At 34.4% G+C, this 19,029-nt stretch overlaps 3 protein-coding genes across 4 annotated transcripts; 2 read left to right on the forward strand and 1 right to left on the reverse strand.

Annotated features, from left to right (window-relative positions):
• Positions 1–3,557: 3,557 nt before the first annotated feature.
• On the reverse strand, positions 3,558–5,234 carry LOC140973923 (probable E3 ubiquitin-protein ligase RHC2A). Its single transcript, XM_073437067.1, has one exon. The coding sequence runs from the start codon at positions 5,117–5,119 to the stop codon at positions 3,989–3,991; it is 1,131 nt and encodes a 376-aa protein (XP_073293168.1). The 5' UTR covers positions 5,120–5,234; the 3' UTR covers positions 3,558–3,988.
• A 4,686-nt stretch (positions 5,235–9,920) lies between these two features.
• Positions 9,921–13,147, forward strand: LOC140973921 (protein FIZZY-RELATED 3). 2 transcript variants are annotated; one of them, XM_073437066.1, is made up of 11 exons: positions 9,921–10,655; positions 11,134–11,256; positions 11,365–11,469; positions 11,552–11,731; positions 11,824–11,886; positions 12,002–12,196; positions 12,319–12,420; positions 12,508–12,570; positions 12,678–12,746; positions 12,866–12,922; positions 12,954–13,147. In XM_073437066.1, the coding sequence occupies exons 1-10, from the start codon at positions 10,113–10,115 to the stop codon at positions 12,917–12,919; spliced, it is 1,497 nt and encodes a 498-aa protein (XP_073293167.1). In that variant the 5' UTR covers positions 9,921–10,112; the 3' UTR covers positions 12,920–12,922; positions 12,954–13,147. The 2 variants fall into 2 exon arrangements, with proteins under 2 accessions (XP_073293167.1, XP_073293166.1); XM_073437065.1 differs by having other exon boundaries at positions 12,866–13,147.
• A 4,002-nt stretch (positions 13,148–17,149) lies between these two features.
• LOC140973924 (expansin-A4-like) lies at positions 17,150–18,727 on the forward strand. Its single transcript, XM_073437068.1, has 3 exons — positions 17,150–17,508; positions 17,624–17,942; positions 18,141–18,727. The coding sequence occupies exons 1-3, from the start codon at positions 17,346–17,348 to the stop codon at positions 18,448–18,450; spliced, it is 792 nt and encodes a 263-aa protein (XP_073293169.1). The 5' UTR covers positions 17,150–17,345; the 3' UTR covers positions 18,451–18,727.
• Positions 18,728–19,029: the final 302 nt, after the last annotated feature.

The following is a 19,029-nucleotide window of genomic DNA, read 5'->3' on the forward strand; positions in this document are numbered from 1 at the left end:
ACAAATGAAAGCTTAGGTTGTAAATTTTATATTAAAGTAGTGTGATTTTTCTATCAAATACAATTTTTCTCTCCAATTCATTTACTTCAAATCTTATACCGAAAAAAAATATTATCGAAATATTCATTTTTCTCCAACTCATTTACTTCAAGTTTTTGTATTTGTATTTGAATTATGTGTTTCGATTTATATTTGTATTTCAATTATCTTTTTCAATTTATTTATGAATTGTATTCTTATATTAAATTTTTTTGTATTTGTATTAAAATTATATTAATTATAAATCATTAAATCAAATTAATCCTTAATTAATAATAATTAACATAAATAAATAAATATTTTAAAATCAACAATTATTAATTTTAAATTTATATAATTAAATATCTAATTATTAAAATAATAAAATAAATATTATACTATTATTTAAATAATATTTATAATTTTTAATATAAATATTTATAATAAATACAAATAAAACAATTAAAAAAATAGAAAAAAGAAACAAACCCCTGCGACAAATTGGCGCAGAGGTCTCCCCTGTGCCACCTGCGCCAAATTTGGCGCAAGGAGTGGGGCAAAATAGCGCAAGCGCAGTCTCCATTGAAAGAAGAAAGACTGTACCAAAATGATGTTTTATACTATTTTGATACAGTCTTGGGAGATGCTCTTAGGGAACCAAGTCTGATGTCATATTTGATATTTCTTTCAATTTGAATAAATTATTAAAAATTAAATACTCTCAATATCACATATATTCTAAACTCAATAAATGATTACAACAATATATTATAAATTTTTTTAATTTAAAAAATTTATGAATAGACATGTGATTTATTATATTTTTTTCTTACACGATGTTTAGTACATTTATTTTTTAAATTTTTTGCAACGAAATTTGTTTGAGTAAAATGTAGCACGGTTTGAAACACCATATATGTAACAGATGATTTTGTCCAACAGACAAACCAATTTATTTGATTCTACCTTTATATTAGTCCAATGAACGTCAGGTAACCATATCTATGTATACAATTGTGAAACGGGTTGGCTCGTCTCTGTTCAATTTGTCGACGGGACATTTTGCCAATTGGAAAAACCTCAAACCAAATGAACTGCGAGTTTGGAGGGTTTACTCGTCAATCTTTTTTTTTTAAAAAAAACATACATAATTAATTCTTAATAATATAAATATTTCAAAACTCATCAATGGACAACCATATATAAACTATTATAATTCTAAATAATACAAATATTTCATACTTTATCAAACCTACAATCATAAATAAATCATTATAAATAATATAAATCTTTCATAATTATAAGTAATATAAATATTTCAAAATTAATCACCTATACATAATTCGTTATATGATTTTGTTTACCTCTCCATACTTTTTTTGCTTCTTCGTCAATAATTTTAAAAACTCTTTTCTGGCCAACAGCCTTAAATGAGCCAGCTCATTTTGACTTTTTTCTCCAAACATTTCAAATTTACAGCTGGTACGAATGGATTTTTTTATGAAGGCACACATGTTGAATCATTGGATAATACTTTGAGTATTCCATCATAGCTGTCTCATTTGTAAAATAAAAAAATATTGAAGAATTTTACATTTTTGTTTTCAAATGAAATTATCGATCGATCATCATATAATAAAGAAAAACCGTAGATCTTCAGATATAGCATAAACTCACTTGTAAAATTAGCCGTCGTGAACCATTGTTTCGGGGTAATCTAACCGTTCACTTTGGTTTTTTTTTTTTTAAATATAAATTTAAATCATATACATTTATGTTTGAATAGATTATCACAATTGTTAAGAAAGAAAATGGATCAAGAATCTTCTAATAATCCAATTTTGTCGATTAATTATATAAAGGAAAACAAAAGCAATCACATGATCTAAGAGGTAGACCACAAGAATTCAAAATTCAACTGTAGAAGAATTCAAAATTCAACTGTAGAAGAATATGTAGCCACTCAAAGTTCTTATCCCGAAACCCCTCAAACAAATGGCATTTCAGAAAGGAAAATTTGTCACCTTTTAGGTGTGGCTAGTTATGTCATGTTTCAGAATAAATGCTCCCAAGTATCTTTGCAAAGGTGGTGGTAACCTCGTACTTTCTCGTCCATCAAATGCATATCAAAGTTCTTAAATTTCCAAACTCCCTTGGATGTTCTTAAACAAGCATTACCATTCTTTTGCTACTTGTCCTTTACACCAGAAGTCTTCGGTTGTAAAGTGCGTTCATTCTTGCAATCCAATCAACCCATACTTCATCTCCGAGTAAACAATTGTGTCTTTATCAGTTATTCTATTTTGGGGATAGGTCGACCTTAACATATGGTAAGCACCTTAACATTTGATCCAAGGGTTACAAAGGAAACCAGTTCATCTTTTCATGTGATGTTGGGCAACGTGAAAAAACTCATGCAATCCCTTGACAATGATTTGATTAAAAGTTTGGGTATTGCCCCAAGAGTAGTGTGGAACAAATCTCTATTTTTTATACAAATATTGTACTTACTCTTCAATGTCTCTCTAAGAATGTCACCTCCTTTGAATTCGAGTCAACTTCAGAGGGAAAAATGTATGAGAAGATGAGTACATAGATACATCTTTAAACTTTAACCATAATCCTTCTCCAATTGTTCCTATTCTCTCTCTCTCAAAATCATTCCTGATACTACGCCAGTCAAACATTATGATATGGAAAACAAGGAAACTTGCTCTATGAAAGATTGCCCTGAAGTCTGAACTACCTGTTTATTCTCAGAGATGACCTTATTCATCCAATGGGAACACATCCAAGACAGGCTGTGCGCTGCCAAGAGTCTAACCAGACTATTTGCTGCAACACCAAATATAAAAGACCAGAATAAAAACACAAAAAAGACGTGTCTACTGATTCATCTTTCGAAGGGATTTTGATATTTGCTAAATTGACCACATATTTGGCATGTGCCATTGCTTGACTAAGTTTCTGCACAAGTGCGGCAAAGGATTATAGAAGGCAGACAGAGGAGAATCCAATGTGTCGAATTGTCGGAATTGAAGACTTCGTATTTTTGGAAAAGTACAGTAATTTTCAAAAAACTTTTACATACGATTTCAGTATGTTATGAAACTTAAATTTGCCAAATCACATAAAATTAAAAATTATTCCCCATTCTTAGGGTGGTGTTATTTACTTACTTATACTCCACTTTTTATCATTTGCACTCCACTTGTGAATAAATTTGACACATTAAGTGGAGTGTAGATTACACATCATGAAGTGCAAATGTCATTACCTTTTTTTTACTATCCCAGGCACTTCAAAAAATATTCCATACCATAACTTAACCTACAAAACAATGTATAATACATTTCTACAAGTATATTTCTCTTCCCACATTTGTACACCAAAACAACATGATGTGATCCAAAATTCAACCTTTTAAAGTGACAAAATCAACTGCAACTATACAACATAAATTTTTTTATATATATATATAGAAAATCAACCACGTGATAACACAGTACAAACAAATACGCATTCTCCACAACAATATATAAGTTTTCCATATGTGAAGCCACCAATCAGTTTGCCCATATACCATAATACAACAAGCTTCCTAGGCTAAAATAGAAACAAAGGTACACAAATAGCAACAACAGAGGAACTACCATTTGCAAAATTGTGAAGGAAAACAAATGCGAAAAGGAAAAAGGTACTCCTTCAAGTTCCAATAGCTTGGTTAGTTACCTTCTATTCCCATATCCGAGAACCCAGTCCTGCAATTTTTAGTATTATATTCCTCCAATTCATCAACTTTATGTCATGTTTATGCACAACTAACTTCATCTCGGATATCAGCCAAATGTCACCGCACCAGAAATCTAGAACAGAAAACAACACTTGTGATTCTTCAGTTGTAGCACATCCAGCTTATACATAATTTGAATAGAAACAGAGTTCTTCCACCAGAACTCATCAGTCCAATTTATACATTCTCACCATTAATTTCGTAACCCCATCTACTAAATTGTCTCGAAGTCGAGCTAACCGATGGTAGCAAGCCACTCCGACTCATTCTAGAATCCAAACCAGAATTAGAGGATCCACCTAAACCGAAACAAGCAAACAAATTATGCAAAACCCTCCTCAATCCACTTCTATCCCTTGACACGATTCCTCTAGAACCCCAAGAAATTCTCCTTGAAACCCCATTGTTATTAAAACCACCATCCATTTCTGTGTAAACCACGGGCAATTCCCTCTCTCCACCTCTTCTCCCTCCAGAAAATCTTCCAACAGCAAACCCTCCACCTGGTAATCTCCATATAGTTAGTCCCACGGTCTCGTCATCATTCGCCACTTCATTCTCACCCCTGTTCACTTCATTCACATCATGATTTCTGTTAACGTTCTCATTATCAGTTGGCAACTCATGTCTACAGACAGGACACGAATTTTTTAAGGAAAGCCAGGGTAAAATACAATCTTGATGGTATAAATGATTGCAAGGCATTTCACGAGCTTCAACCCCCAGCTCAAAGGGCTCTTTACAAACTGCGCAGTGCGATTCAAGCGCTATGTGCTGCCCACTTATCTCGACTGTGGGCATAGATCCAATGGCAGCTTTAGAAGCAGGCGTGTTTCGTTCAATTCTAGCAATCCCATTAGCCTCAATTTGTGCCAATTGATCGAGCAATCTTTCAAAACCCGACCCAAGTAAGAACTCCGATATACTGGCGGGCAAGGGTCTTAAACCCGACCCAGCTCCTTCATCATAATACAGCTCGAATCCAGCAGCAGCTTCCCTTCCATCCCCGCCATCGTTAAGACCACGGAGAACGATAACCGGATTGAACGGCGACCTATCTCCTCCGCTCCTACGGCTCCGTCTCAACCTCGGACTCAGATCCGGCCCTGGACCAGAGCTCGAATCGGGGTTTTGAACGGAAGCTGACGGAAAAGGGTGTCTCCTGGAGTTGGAGATCGGAGATCGAGTGGGAGTGTCAACCACTTCAACGAATCCGCCATTGCAATCGGTGCAGCTGACGGAATCTTGGGTCAAAACGCTAACGAACCGGTTGCATCTGTAACACCAGAAATTCGAAGACATCGACATCTAGAGGTCGTCTTATTTTCAAAACTCTATTGTTTCAGATCTGAAAAATCCGAAGTTCCTTCCACAGTAATTGAAGGAAACCGAGGCGGCTGGTATAAATTAAGGATACATTGAACCTGTTAATGCTTTCATTCGACCCCACCGGAAACCATACATATTTATTTTTCCATGTAAAAAAGGTAGATTTGGTCTACTTAAAACTATTGGATAATATTTGGCCCATATATGTGCACACTCTTTGATTTTAAAAGTATTTTATCGAGTGATTTACTTCATTTTTCTTTTTACATGAATAATTTTAAAAAGCAAAGTTTTCATGAAAAATTTTGTAAGATGTTCTTCTGAGTTAATTTGTGAGATAAAAATTCTATTTGGGTCAACTTGAAAAAATATTACTTTTTATTGTAAATATAAACATGGTTGACACGTCTTACGAATAAAAATCCATGAGATCATCTCACAAGATACCTACTCCAAGATTTTTAACTTGTTTCCTACTGATTATATAACTAATCTTAATTTTATATTAAATAATCGCAATTAGTATAATCAGCTCTAACAAAACGTGCCTACCATTGATCAAGCTCTCTTTCATAATATTCATTTATGAACTTCATTGTGAAAAAAGAGTGAACACCTAGGTTGAGTGAGACACCTCTAACCAAAACTATATTTATCCAAAACATTAAAGAATAGAGGTATCTACCATCAAACCTCTATAAAGTTGTAAGGTTCGATGTTTACACGTTTATTTTTTGTATTTATTTTTTTCGTTCTCTTAACAAAAACAAAATACACTCAATTCACCGCGTAACCAAAATGTTTTCAAAAACATAGATATTTTATTCATGTACTCTAAATTTTAACCGATCCGAACAACTGATATTAGAGATGATACTATGAATTTGAGGAGAATGTTAGTTGATGGCATCTTCAAACAAGAACTCGATATTGTTTTAAGAGGGTCGTTATGACAAAAAGAAATTATATATGCAGACATATCTTTTCGCACCAAAAATGCAGCGAAAATTTAAAATTTTGTTTTTAGATTCAAAACGTCATTCAGCCTCGTATTATTTAAATAAACATTCATATGGTATTTAATTTAATTTACTTTTGCGTACATAACGTCGGCTCCAACTATTCTGATTATTAAGCGGATATATGATTTCTTGTAAAGTCATACGAACAAATCTCTTCCATCATCAAATCAAGTCCATGATCATAAACTTTGTTTCTATATAAATTGTACTAGAGTTCTAAACAAAGTTTGTGTCGAGATTGGATCGACGAAATTTCAGAAATTCGGCTGTGTTGAGGTGGCGTCAAAGCGGCAGTGAGGTGGAAGGATGGTGGCCAAAATATTTTCTCCAAAATATAGGGGTGACCGATATTTTTTGTTAAGGGAGAGAGGAGAGAAGATACACACACACAAAGATATATATATATATATATATATATTCATGCTTTAAATAAAATAAATTTTATTTAATTACTCAATTAATTAACTAATTTAAACTATTCTAAAATGTTTCACGAGAATTTTACGTTTAGTAGTCACCACTATTAATATTATTATTTAATTAGTAGATTTTAAATTTACTAAATAAATAATTGTGAACTCGTTAGAACTCTGATCGACGATCAGACAACGTCGATGTATCGAGGGTACAAATCTCCTTCGTATAATGAAAAATAAAAAAATTGAAGATCAAAATTTTCATCGATCCATTTTTTGCAGCAGCTTATTTTGTTAACTTTTTAACTAAAACAGAGAGTTTCACTTTCCTCACTTAATTCACTCTTAAGCTAACTTTCACATATTTCATTACATGCAATCAACTTATAAATTCATTTATAAATAATCGGTTTAATCTACATCAAAATACAATCGCCAAATTCAACTCTTTGAATTTGATTATCTCAACATGGACACATAATCTGATACTTCTGTGACCCTCAATGGTTTATGGATACGACTAGTCGTGGGTTCACAACTTCATGTGATTCAGAACAACATTTGTTCTTATTCGAGATTACCTTAATTAGTCTCATTCTTTTCATTACTCTCTTGATCAAGAACGTCAGAATTCAAGTCTAATTGTATCCAACAGATCATGGTAACAACATCTAGTAGCATTGCATCATGATCTCTTAAGTATCACTGATAGTGCCTGCAAGAACCTTAAGTTATGGTTAGTGTACAATACGGTTCCTTCAATTCATATATTTCGATCAAATCAGCAATCATTGCTATCGAGAGTAAATTCGATAATTATGTGATATATCTTTGAGTATTAATAGTGAAATGGTATATGCAACTGATGAAACACATTTCCAAAATGCACTTGTCTTAATCTAGTCAGATGTTTCTTGCACTATTAACTCATCAGATCATAGATGATATATTCACTCATAGGCGAACGGTGAATCTCGGACTACAATGCGTTGGTTCTTATGTATTTCAAAACTACGATTGATCTCGCCACCTGATGACCTTCAATGGAGTCGGTAAACGAATTAAAGTACATGCTAGCACATAGAGCGTCTATATTGTCATGGGTCAAAGAACTAATGATGTGCAACCATAACCATGAATTAATCAACTCGGTAAGTGATAACCACTTGGACAGTCCGATGGAAAGTTGTTTAGTGCATCATCAAATTATCAGTCATCTGTATGAATGAACATCTACATGCACTTACCAATGAAACATGACGTTTACATCATAGATGACAGTCTCAGGCTCAAGCGACTTTTATCCTTATTTTAGGCGGCTAAATCGACTAAGATCATATTTAGAATATACAGTACACTTCTTAATGAGTTTTATGATCTTACGTTGTTATGCAAACCTCATGGTGCCTTTTATATATTCAAGGACTTTATCTATGCAACTTGCATGAGTATACATATAAATTAAATGTTATAATTGGATATTACCGTAAAATATTATTAAAATAAAAATTATTTTTACATAATAGTCAATATAGCTTAAGTCACAAGTTGGCTCGCTAGACACATATGCTAACACAATGATCATGGAGACCAACCAAATTTGGAACCGTGTAAATGGAAAATCCTAGAATGGAGTGGACGACAGACAACAAGAAAAAAACACAAGGCGTTCTATAAATAATGCTAGATAAGAACATGTTTAGCAAGCTGCTCAACTACCAAGGAGATCGATCTATTTATATGAAGCAAATGACCAATGGAAGGAGAACAAGCAAACTGCGACACAACAAAAGTTGGAGAATATCAATATGAAGCCAAAAAAAACATTTTCGTGCACGATGAAAGACTTTAGCCCTTGAGAAGTTTTACCTTTGCAAGAACTCAACAAGGTAAATATTTGTTTTATATATTCTAAGCTATAAACTTTCGATGAAAACTTTTCTTAAAAAACTACAATAATTTTTGGCGCTGAATGTTAAGAATTAAAGGGTACGTAAGAATATGTTCCAATTTATGTTTAATCTTACGAGACAGTGAGAAGGTTGTTTCGCCGGTGAATTCGTTGTTGAGATCTTACGAGTAAAAATGTTATGTCTCGCTAAGATTTTGATATCAGTCAACTAAAAGGGATGTTTTTTTAGTACGACTATCACAATTACTTGGGATGGGTAAAAAAAAAAACTCACGCCTCTTCCTCATAAAGGAGAGGTTTATGCCAAGTAACTAAAAGGGATTTAATGTTTAAATGTTAATCGTAGTCGTCCTTGTTCGGGGCCATATATATCCATTCGGCGCCGGGGCAATGAGTGTACTCGCAGACAAGCATGATAGTTTGTTTTTATATTAGCTATACTTGATATATATGGTGTCCATCAGCTCTTCTCATCTGTAATAGAGCTTCACAAAGAAGAATTTNAATTTTGTTATATTGTCCATCAATCGTGAACATCTATGTGTTCATCTCTAAAGTGGCATTCACTTATTGGATGTGATGAAACATATCAAAATTGTATATCTAATAGATGAGTATTACCTTACTGATAAATACAAAAAAGAGCACGGTAGCTTCCTTCAAAGGTAATTTATTTTCCTAAAGATTTGAAAGGTGTGAAATTTTTTTTTTTTTTGCCCACTAATTGCTAGAAAAAATTGTCTTGTCGAAGATTCAGTCAAGAGTATCAAATACCCACATTCGTTACTTTTTTAGTATGTATTGGATAGACAATCGGACTTAATATAATAACCTGCAAACTACGTCACTTAGATAATCACACTATTCAGCTCATGTGCAACAATGATCAAACGAAAAAATGTCGGTAAAGGAAATCGAATGTGTGACTGGTTTGATCATGCACTATCATCTACTCCATCAACTTGGATATATGATACACTTTACATGCATAGTATGTTTATCCGGATTCCGAAATAACATATTGAATTACAACTGTAATAATAGTCATTTAATTTAAATTTGTTTAATACCACAAATTGTAATGCCTATTTTAGTTTAACTTCTTGATTTTGATCATATAACATTAATTTTATTTTAATATTATTATATAGTATTCAAAATAAGTAAATTAAAATAACACATATAATTGAAAAAAAATTGGATAAGTGATGTAAATTAAAAATTGATTGAGTAAAATGATAAATTAATCATATAATGCGTTTTAAGTACTTGTATAGTTGAAGGGAATAAATTAATATAATTTAATGATATGATATTAAATCTGAAAGGAAATTAATAAATTATCCCCAATTGAGGAACTAATTCATGGGTAACGGCTAGTTGTCTTAAGCAAGGAGCCTACCTGCTCACTTAAGAGAGTCAGTGACCGTTGCAGGAGAGCTTATTCAAACTCCGTCCGCCATTGCCATTCTCTTTCAAGAACTATTGAAGAAGAGAGAGACCTCTCTATCTCATACGAGGAGGGGCCTTTCTTTCTTGCACACCCATTTTCGCAGATTGTTGAGAAATCAACAACCCACGATTTTTTTAAGCTCAAAGGCAATCAAGAAACTAGGAAAAAAATGGATACAGCACAGAGAAGAAAAAGTGGCATTAATATGCCGGCGTCGATGTCCGGAACAAGTTTACGCCTGGAAACCTTCTCTTGTTCCTCTGTAAACCTCTCATCCCCGATAAAATCGATGTCACCGAGGACTATATCGAATTTATCGGCGTCCTCTTCGCCTTCCAAGTCCACTTCTTTGTGCAGCGACAGGTTCATTCCGTGCAGATCTTCGTCGAGACTGCATACATTTGGGCTGATGGAGAAGGCGTCCCCGGTGAAGGAGGGTGGAGGAGGAGGAGGGGGAAGTGAAGCGTATTCCAGGTTGTTGAGAACCGAGCTCTTTGGAACTGATTTTGAATGTGATTTTGTTGCAGGTACTGCGAAAGGAAGGTCGCCAATGAGTCCGAACAAGAACATGCTAAGGTTCAGGACAGAGCAGCATTCTTCTGGGCCGAATTCTCCGTTTTCGCCTTCGATTTTGGGGCAGGAAAATGGGATCTCCGGTGAGGTTTCTACACCTCCAAAGCCACCTAGGAAGGTTCCCAAGACGCCTCATAAGGTACATTTTGTTGGATTAATTTTCCCATGGAGGATTTTCTTGATTAAAGAAACCTGATAGATTCAGATAGCATGAATCAGTGCTTAGATGCAAGAAATAATGAAGATAAAAGGTCGCTCAGATCCTCCGTAAAGTATTTCTATTAGCATATGTTCTGAAGCGTATTATTTAAATAAAATTTACTCCTCTTATGTGTCAAGTTCACATATGAAAGCTAATGCCAGTAATGGTTTTGTGCTGATCTACACATTGGGTTAGCACTAGTATCGGAAGATTGATTGTCCAAAACAACGTTTAGATTCCAGTTGATCGAGAGAGGGAACCTGACTTCAGTAACAAGATTAGATATAAATTTGCATTTTTGTCCTCGTAATCAAAATTTCTTGATACCTCGTCTTCCATCATAATTCATGCTGGTGACTAAATATGTTTGCAACCAAATAGACTTCGCTAGGATTTATAACAGTATAATTTGCAGGTTCTTGATGCACCTTCCCTTCAAGATGATTTCTATCTCAATGTAGTCGATTGGTCTTCTCAGAATGTCCTTGCTGTTGGATTGGGAACTTGTGTTTATTTATGGAGTGCTTCAAACAGTAAAGTGAGTTCCTTCTGTTCGCCAAACTTCTTTCAAATAAATTCTGATCCCTATCACATGGTTGGATTGTGTGTTAGTCATCGAACTTCGATACCATTTATTGATGCGTAGGTCACAAAGTTGTGCGACTTGGGGCCTAATGATAGTGTCAGTTCGGTCCAATGGACACGAGAGGGGTCTTATGTATCGATTGGCACAAATCTTGGACAAGTTCAGGTAAATTCTGAGTCCTTTGTGAGCGTGGCTCTTGCTTAGGTGCTTTCTGCTTAATCGCATTGTTTCTTTTTTCTGGCCATAGGTCTGGGATGGAACTCAGTGCAAGAGATTGAGAACTATGGGAGGACATCAAACAAGAACCGGAGTGTTGGCTTGGAGCTCACGCATATTATCTTCTGGAAGTAGAGATAGAACCATACTTCAGCATGATCTTCGTGTCCCGAGTGATTATATTTCCAAGCTCGTGGGACACAAATCTGAGGTGAAAACTGAAAAATGCTGTTTCTTGAAACCTCAGCATTTTGCATTACATTTCTTGGAGCTAAGGCTAATCTTTGCCTTCGATTATTGTAGATATGTGGGCTGAAATGGTCACATGACGACCGAGAACTTGCATCGGGTGGTAATGACAATCAGGTAATAATCTTCAGCATATACTAGATAAATTTCAGAGTAGGATTGCAATTTGTATCAGAGTCTTGACCCAGAAAATTTTCGTAACTTGTGTTCATATGTGGTACCGGGGATTCAGCTATTAGTGTGGAATCAGCATTCACAGCAGCCAATCTTGAAGCTGACGGAACATACTGCAGCTGTAAAGGCCATTGCCTGGTCGCCTCACCAAAATAGTGTTCTGTCTTCCGGAGGAGGAACAGCTGATCGGTGCATCCGATTTTGGAATACGACAACCGGAAACCAACTAAATAGTGTAGATACCGGAAGCCAGGTTTGTTATTATACCATATCGATACATAAATAACATATAGATCCAAGGTGTTCGATGTTTAAAATAACAACAAATAAGATTCAGGAACTTCAATAATTTGTGCTTGGATTGTCATTTTTTAGGTATGCAATCTAATGTGGAGTAAAAACGTGAACGAGCTAGTGAGCACTCATGGATATTCACAGAATCAGATAATGGTGTGGAAATATCCATCCATGGCAAAGGTAAAAAAAATGACAGTTTCATTTCACCTTACTCCATTTTTCATGTAAAAATTATACATCTTGATCACCCCCCACCCCCCTTAATAGGTTGCGACACTTACCGGACATAGTTTACGAGTACTTTACTTAGCAATGTCTCCTGACGGTCAGGTAAAATCAGACACTGTCTCGTTCGCGACACAAACACCTAGTACAATGAGTGTTTGACTTCAATCTTTTAAAATGTATATATAAAATATTGAACTCAACTTCTGCAGACAATAGTAACTGGAGCAGGGGATGAAACTCTCAGATTTTGGAATGTTTTTCCATCCGTGAAAACGCCTGTAAGTGCCGAATGGTTGTTGTGTCCTGTGTTCACATATATCATGTGTGGGTGGCTCTCTTGTCTGATTCTTGCATCCAAAACTATGTTTCTCATACTGCCAAGTTTTGTGCATTCCAGACACCAGTGAAGGACACCGGCCTTTGGTCTCTAGGAAGAACTCAAATCCGATGACGGATGCTGCAATTGTAACTCTAAATTATACACCATGACCATATAGGGGTGCAGAGGAGTTTTTTGTTTTAACTTTTTCCTGTCATGTAAAACTGTATAGTGATTCTTTATTTGATTCATCATCTTGAGGCCTGATTCATGTTTCTTTTCGAAAAGTGTTGTACAAATCTATACCGAGGAGCAAACTCGTGGTCTTTCAAAAGCATTTTTGGCTTTATTTGATTTAAATTCTTTTCAACACTACAACTTATCTTATTAACAAGTTCTTTTACCCTTCAATATGGATTCAGGATGTCACAGGTTGTCGAAAGCCAAACTCATAGAGGCTTACTTAGGTGGAATATATAAAAACATGCAAGTGAAAATCAAAACAGAACTTATCTAATTAATAAGTTTTTCCCTCCCCTTCAATATGGATTTCATAACGTCACACAAAGCTGTGTTTTGACCATTATTTGGGTGATTGTCGACTGGCATTTGTTTGCTAAATACAGAAAGCAAGTGCTCGATGGTCGACAGTGTGCTCCGTGGATTATGCAGATTAGGCTGGAGGGGCTGGCTCTTTGCTTTCTTAGTTCGTCTAAGATGATATATATCCGATAGCCCTTTTGGTTGTTTGTCTATCATAGAGTTCTTGGCTCAGTCGTTAAATTTCATGATACAACAACTGGTGTAAGGGCTCAAAAAATTTGAAGTATGAACCGAGCTGAGTCGCTTGAGCAATCAAATTTGAAAATGTAAGCATTGACAAGTTCACAAATTATTAAACTTTCATGCGACACCAAGCATTATGGAAATGTGCAGTTGGATGTCCGATAATGTAAGGACGGATATAGGGGCGATCACAATGCGGTTTTTTTGTAAAGATATTCAAATTTGATTTGTCATGTGTGGTCCATTATCTTTTAATTTTTTTGCTTTAGAATTTTCGTTTGAATTAGATTTGCAAAAATATTTGAACAAATATTCAAGGAATCGACTCTATGAATTGAAAGATTCCAAATTTTTGAGCAATTATTATTATATCCTAATGATGCGTGACTTTTTATAAAATTTGCCAAACTCGATAAAAAGAATTTCTCATGTGGAAAAGTTAAAGTTCCTTAGTGACAAATTGCCTAAATTATGCAATTTTTTTCCCCTGGTTTTACGCTTTGTTTGGTCAAGTAATCCAAAGGTTCAGTCATTGGCCGCCTAATAAATGAAAGACATTTGACCAAACCAATTTTCTGCTGGGAAATCTGCTCTTCAAAGCACCGAGTTTAAACTATATAATAGAGAATTTAATTGTACCTACTATTCTACGACCCAAAGGTAATAATATATATATAACCAAATATTAAGCTTAAGGTTTTTTTAGAAGAGAAAACCGGTTGAATCGGTTTACCGGTCCGACCAATTATTAACCGAATTTGGCCTATTCGACGCTAAAATAGTTTTAGTATGTTTTAGACCGAACTCGTGATCGGTTCTCGGTCAAATTGATAGATCCGATCCAGTTTTGAAAACATTATTCGAAACGTCTTTCATAATTGAGAGCTCAACTAGGATGTATCTAAAAAAAAGAAATAAATGTATGTGATTTTAAATTAATTGATCTTTTGGTATGTACGGCAAAAAAATATATAATTTTCAATCAGTTTAATTGCTTTTAAGATAAATATATTTTATATTAAAAATTTATGTTAATATGCGTGACAAGGTGAACACACATTAGGGGCTCAACCAAGAATTCAATTTCCTCTTATCATATTTAATTGAGCGAGCGTGTCACGTAAAACTTGTAAAATGCAATTTAGTTAAATATCGTAATTTGTAGGATATTACGTTAGCCCAAAATCATACTATCACACTTGAGAACTCGAGAATGGAGTTTCATTACTCTTTGTATTCAGAAGAAAAAAATAATATAACAAACGATACCAGTAGAAATTTTTATAGAAAAGCTATTCTACCAACTGCTAATTAACTTCTTTTAATTGCTTTGTAAATGTTAACTACCAGCTACAACCAGTATCAACCACACAACTTATTTAATCTCTAAAACATCCCTCCAACAACTTAATTAAGCTAATGTAATATATTTAACACATCTTTTACGTCTAATAATTTACAATATATTATTGGGTGATCCATAAGAGCAGTGTAATACATAATGACGGTTTTGGTCTCTGATATCATGTTAAGATTACAAAATTTGACATAATTTCACTTCAAAAGCTAGCTTAAAGGATGATGAATGTCCAAGTTCATATGTACAATTTCCACAAGCTTAATTCAGTAGATGTGAGATATCTAACACACCCACTTGACCACTTCACGTCATGAATGAATAACTGAAACGTGAAGTTTACAAAACATTAACATATAGTTTATAAGAACAATCCAACACATAATGATGAGCTTGAACTCTGATTCCATGATAAAATTATAGACTTGAGTATAACCTCATCCCAATAAAATAGCTCAATAGATGAAGATTGTCCATATATGTATACGCAATTCTAAAAAAACTTAATCTAACCAATATGAGACCCTGATGGTTTGGAAATGAAGCCATGAACAAATCCTAGTTTGTTTTTGATAAGAGAACAATATTCATTGCTCTGACTCCAAGAAGCATGATTCTCACATGCCTGATAGAGAAAACAAAAGCATACCCGGATTGGGTGAGTAATATAATACACGATATAAGATGAAATATTTAACTTTTAACTACCAACTAACAACCAGAATTAACCACATACTTATTTATATCTCTGATACACATCAAAATACGGTTCCATCTTCATGAAAACAAATTATGATATTCAATCAAAATGTAATAATATATCTTATCTTAAAAAAAATATGGTAGTTAAGTTAATTACACTATCATGACACGACAGATGAAATATTAATCGATTACATATTTTCAATTTATTATATATCATTTATCGTCAGATCTCACATTAAAACACCGCCTAAAATAATTTTCACCTATATTTCATAGGCAAAATACTGACCACCTAAATATAATAACTTGACTAATTCCCCAAAATTATTAGTTTGTTAATCAATTCGCAATCGGTCCTACACATAGTTTCCACAAAAGTATATTATATATATACATTAGTATTAGTAATAATTTATTGCCCATTTAACGAGAAAATTGGAATTTAAATTAGGCAAAAATTTGTGTGAGACGATCTCACGGGTCGTAGTTGTGAGACGGATCTCTTATTTGGGTCATACATGAAAAAGTATTACTTTTTATGCTAAGAGTATTACTTTTTATTGTAAATATGAGTAGGATTGACCGGTCTCACAGATTAAGATCGTGAGACGTTCTCACAACACTCACTCTTTAAATTATGGACAGATACGAGAATTTATTAACGAGAATTTCCTCTCAAATCAATGCCAGATTTGGGGGGCGGCCAGTAGGATATGATGGGACGTTTCCTTCCTCAAAAAATGCTCTCCATAATTAATCACCAATTATAAATTTGTAATATATTATTATAAATATGGAAAAATTATATTGTGTCGTATATACTCACAATTTGACATCAATTTGAAATATTAAATATGATTTTTTTTAAAAAATTAATTCATCTCCAAAGAACATAATTAGATTTATTTAAAAATTAATATTATGTCACGTCTATTAACCAACAAAAACTAATATATAATTTTTTTAAAAAAGTATGAACATGGAACACGAATAAGTTCCATTAGGCTTAATCTCCTCCACTTTCTAAATAAATAAGATCCTACAACCATTTATAAAGATATAGAAGTAATTGTATTTCATTACCACAATGAAAATAAAAGGTTTTATAGGAAATATTTTGATTTTTAATTAATGAAATTCAAGAGTATCTAAATTGGTGTGACGAGTTTAAATTTTATATTAAAATTATTTAATTCAAATCGTTCGATCCAAACACACTTAAAATTTGTCGATGATTTAAGGGATCAAACATGACATTTAACTAAAGTTATTATTAAAGTTTCAAAAAGAATATAAAGAGAATTGAAAATCTTGGAAATGATATCCCCGAGGCGGTAAAATGGCACAGCTTGATATTCAAGCGAAGCGGCGGAACCGTTTCATACCATTGAGTAAATATGTTTCCTATGGAAACACACCTTTACTTCCCTTTAATACCCCCTCAAAAACACCTTAATCCGGTAATCCCATCTCTCTCTTTATAAAACAAATTGCATAATCTAAGGGCAAATTTGTCAAGATAGAATCCCCGAGGGTTGATATTCAAAAGTTTCCGCCAATATACGCATTAATTTAGGAAAACATTGATTATGGGAGATGTGCATGAACTATGAAGTTCTCCTCAATAAGTAGTAGCATTTCATCCATCTTTCATTCTCCATATTTGAGCAATCTATATTACATGTTAGAAACCTAAAATTAACCAAAAAAATGGCTATAGTTTGTGTTTCAACAATCATTTCTAGTACCCTTCTCCTCCTACTAGCATCGAGCATCGTTGAAGGCAGGATCCCTGGAGTCTACACCGGCTCCTCGACGTGGCAGACAGCTCATGCTACGTTTTACGGCGGCAGTGATGCCTCGGGGACAATGGGTATGTCTAAAATATCTCTAGTGTATCGTATAACTTTGGATTCGTTAAAATATTCGTAAGAGTCTTGAGTTAGACGATAATCGGGACATGTACATAATGTGGTGTTGTGTATCAGGGGGTGCTTGTGGGTATGGAAACTTGTACAGCCAGGGGTATGGAGTGAACAATGCGGCGCTGAGCACAGCGCTATTCAACAAAGGATTCACCTGCGGCGCTTGCTTCGAGATCAAATGTAGGGATGCGCCGCAGTGGTGCCACCCGGGCAGGCCCTCTATCTTTGTAACGGGCACCAATTTCTGCCCGCCCAACTGGGCGCTGCCCAACGACAACGGCGGCTGGTGCAACCCTCCGCGCCCTCATTTCGATCTCGCCATGCCCATGTTCCTCAAGATTGCCGAGTACAGGGCAGGGATTGTCCCTGTTTCCTATAGAAGGTCAGCCACCACACTTTTGTTTTGTTCCTAATTTTCTTGAGAGTGCATGCTAGTGGTAAGTTCAACAAAGCCGTTTTTTAACTTTCTGATATAATGGATTCTTTCATTTCGTCGGTACAAGGGTCGAAAATAAATGAGGGAATAAGTTTAACTAGATTCTTGAATTTCTACTTGCTCACGCTTTTGATTCACGAGCAGGGTGCCATGCCACAAGAAAGGAGGGATAAGGTTCACAATAAATGGCTTCAAATACTTCAATCTGATACTGATCACAAACGTGGCTGGAGCCGGAGACATCGTGAATGCTTGGGTCAAAGGGTCGAAAACCGGTTGGATGCCGTTGAGCCGAAACTGGGGCCAGAATTGGCAATCCAACGCCATATTGGCGGGGCAGTCGCTCTCGTTCCGCGTGAGAGGAAGCGATCGTAGGACCTCGACTTCGTGGAACATCGTACCCTCTAATTGGCAATTTGGCCAAACTTTTACCGGCAAGAATTTTAGAGTTTGACGATTTTAATATAGACAATGGTCCCATTTTTCTTTAGCACAAATCATTTGGTGTTTTGGTCAATTTTTGGTTATCGTGCTCGTCATATTTTTCCTAAGGGGATTCGTGAAATGTGATTAAAGTGTAGTGAAATTGTGAAGTGGAATTTTTATTTTTTTTAAAAAAAAAAGTAGTTGTTTTGGGGCTTGAAGCGGCTGCAAAGTGGAATTGGCCCTCACCTCACTCTCTCCTTTGTTTTCTTATCAATATTACTTCTATCAATAGTTACTTTTTGACATATTTTTACATATATAATTTTTTATATGAATAATTCATTTATTTTATAAAAAAATTGGGAGATTATTATAGAATAAAGATTTCATTATAATTATTAAAATTTTCAGATTGTAAGATACTGATAATCGTAAAATTACCAAAAATTAAGTTGCAATTATCAAAATGAATAGGGTTGATTTCATCTCACATGTAGGGGCACTACCCCATAATAGAATTAAGGGCTCAAATTTAGCCACACATACATGAGGTCCACTAATTTTTTTAAAATCACATATGTGTGTGAATCTTGTCCATCCAAATCAT

This window comes from Primulina huaijiensis, chromosome 3, assembly GCF_012295235.1.
Source record: "Primulina huaijiensis isolate GDHJ02 chromosome 3, ASM1229523v2, whole genome shotgun sequence".
In the NCBI taxonomy this organism is placed as follows: domain Eukaryota; kingdom Viridiplantae; phylum Streptophyta; class Magnoliopsida; order Lamiales; family Gesneriaceae; genus Primulina; species Primulina huaijiensis.